Consider the following 2,285-nt stretch of genomic DNA (forward strand, 5'->3'; position numbering starts at 1 on the left):
CTCACTGCAACCTCCACCTCCTGGGTTCAAGCAATTCTCCTGCCTCAGCCTCCCGAGTAGCTGAGATTACAGGCGCCCGCCACCATGCCCGGCTAATTCTTGTATTTTTAGTAGACATGGGGTTTCACTATGTTGGCCAGGCTGGTCTCAAACTCCTGACCTCGTGATCCGCCCACCTTGGCCTCCCAAAGTGCGGGGATTACAGGCGTGAGCCACCGCGCCCAGCCTATTTATTTATTTTTTTTTTAGAGACAAGGTCTTGCTCTGTCACCCAGACTGGAGCGCCATCACGTCTCGTTGCAGCCTCAAACTCCCGCAGCCTCGAACTCCAGGGCTCAGGTGATCCTTCCATCTCAGCTTCTTGAGTAGCTGGGACTACAGGCACACCCCACCATGCCCAGCTAATTAAAAAACATTTTTTTGTAGAGATGAGATCTTACCGTGTCGCCCAGGCTGGTCTCAAACTCCTGGGCTCAAGATATCCTCCCACCTCAGCCTCCCAAAGTGCTGAGATTACAGGCATGAACCACTGTGCCCAGCTTATTACATTTTTTAATCGCGTTATTTGTCATTTTTTCTTACACAGAGCCCACTTATACTGATACAGGAATGGTGGCTCACATAAACTACAGCCGGCTCAAGGCCAGCGGCGTGGGCCAGCATCACAATGCCCACAACTTTGGTAACCAGAGCTTTGAGGAGCTGCAAGCAGCCTGTCTAAGAAAGGGGGAACTCTTTGAGGACCCCTTATTCCCTGCTGAACCCAGCTCACTGGGCTTCAAGGACCTGGGCCCCAACTCCAAAAATGTGCAGAACATCTGCTGGCAGCGGCCCAAGGTGGGCACTGGAAGGGAGGCATGGACTCACGGACGGAGGGGAGTTTGTAGTGATCCCTCTATCACTTTTAGAATCTTCAACCCCCCACCACCCTATTCTGAGCCTGGCACTAGGCCTCACCTTCATCAGAGCTGGGGACAGTTCTGAATATGCTTAAGCCAAACCTCCCAGGTAACCCTAAGGAAATCACCCACCAGCCTCTGTTATCACAGGCCGCACCTATGCCAAGTTGGTCCTGTACCCTCTCCCCTCCCCTCATATCTGCTCCCCTGGAACTTCAAGGTGGGCATCATTCCCCAGCAAAGGTGGGAGAAAGGTGGGGAGGGGGCGTCCTGGGCCCCCTGAAACCTTTATTCCTTCACTGCAGGATATCATAAACAACCCTCTGTTCATCATGGGTGGGATTTCTCCAACAGACGTCTGCCAGGGGATCCTCGGTGAGTGGGGCACAGGAAGCTGGTCTCCACTTGGGGAAGGGGATTGGGGGAGAGGTGCCAGGATGTCTTTTGAAGCTGGAAAACAGGGAGCCCTGAGGTTCAGACAGCCTGCTTCTGTTTCCCTGTCCCTCCCCTTCTGAGGAGATGACAGTGAGAACACCATGCATTCTGCCCCTCTCAAGTCTGGATGCCACTCCCTGCCTGCTGCAGCCTGGGTCCTGGGGGGATATTAGTTATTTATGGCTACATAATAAATTACCTAGGACTTAGCAACTTAAAAAAACAAACAGCCGGGCGCAGTGGCTCACGCCTTTAATCCCAGCACTTTGGGAGGCCGAGGCGGGCGGATCACAAGGTCAGGAGATCGAGACCATCCTGGCTAACACGGTGAAACCTCGTCTCTACTAAAAATAAAAAAAATTAGCTGGGCCTGGTGGCAGGCACCTGTAGTCCCAGGCAAGAGAATGGCGTGAACCCGGGAGGCGGAGCTTGCAGTGAGCCGAGATCGCAGCACTGCACTCCAGCCTGGGCGACAGAGCAAGACTCCATCTCAAAAAAACAAAAACAAAAACAAAAAAACCAAATTTTCTTATCTCACGGTTTCTGTGGGTCAGAAATTCAGAAGCAGAATCACTGGATGGGTCTGGTTCAGGGTTTACCAGGAGGCTGCAGTCAAGACATCTGCAACCTGTGATCATCTGAAGGCTTACCTGGGGCTGGAGGGTCTGCTCTTAGGAGGGTGCACTTACATGGCAGGAACTCTCAGGTCCTTGCTGGCTGTTGGCAGGAGGCCCCAGTTCCTCGCCATATAGGCTTCTCCATAGGACTGCTTGAGTGTCCACAAAAAGTGGTAGCTTGCTCTTCCAAAGTGAGTTATCTAAGGGAGAGGACAAGGAGGAAGCCATAATGCCTTTTCTGACCTAGTCTTAGGAGTTGCACATCATCACTTCCAGCATACTCTATTTGTCAGAAGCAAACACTGAATCTGGTCCACACTCAAGAGGAGAGGAA

General features: G+C 52.3%; 1 protein-coding gene across 1 annotated transcript in view; it reads left to right on the plus strand.

Annotated features, from left to right (window-relative positions):
• Positions 1–2,285, plus strand: part of CAPN11 (calpain 11) — a 30,475-nt gene that overhangs the window by 10,190 nt on the left and 18,000 nt on the right. The window contains exons 3-4 of the mRNA XM_011986822.1: positions 587–837; positions 1,205–1,274. Of these exons, the coding sequence (XP_011842212.1) occupies positions 587–837; positions 1,205–1,274 (321 nt within the window). The remainder of the gene's footprint in view (positions 1–586; positions 838–1,204; positions 1,275–2,285) is intronic.

This window comes from Mandrillus leucophaeus, unplaced genomic scaffold (genome assembly GCF_000951045.1).
Source record: "Mandrillus leucophaeus isolate KB7577 unplaced genomic scaffold, Mleu.le_1.0 Scaffold3, whole genome shotgun sequence".
Classification (NCBI taxonomy): Eukaryota; Metazoa; Chordata; class Mammalia; order Primates; family Cercopithecidae; genus Mandrillus; species Mandrillus leucophaeus.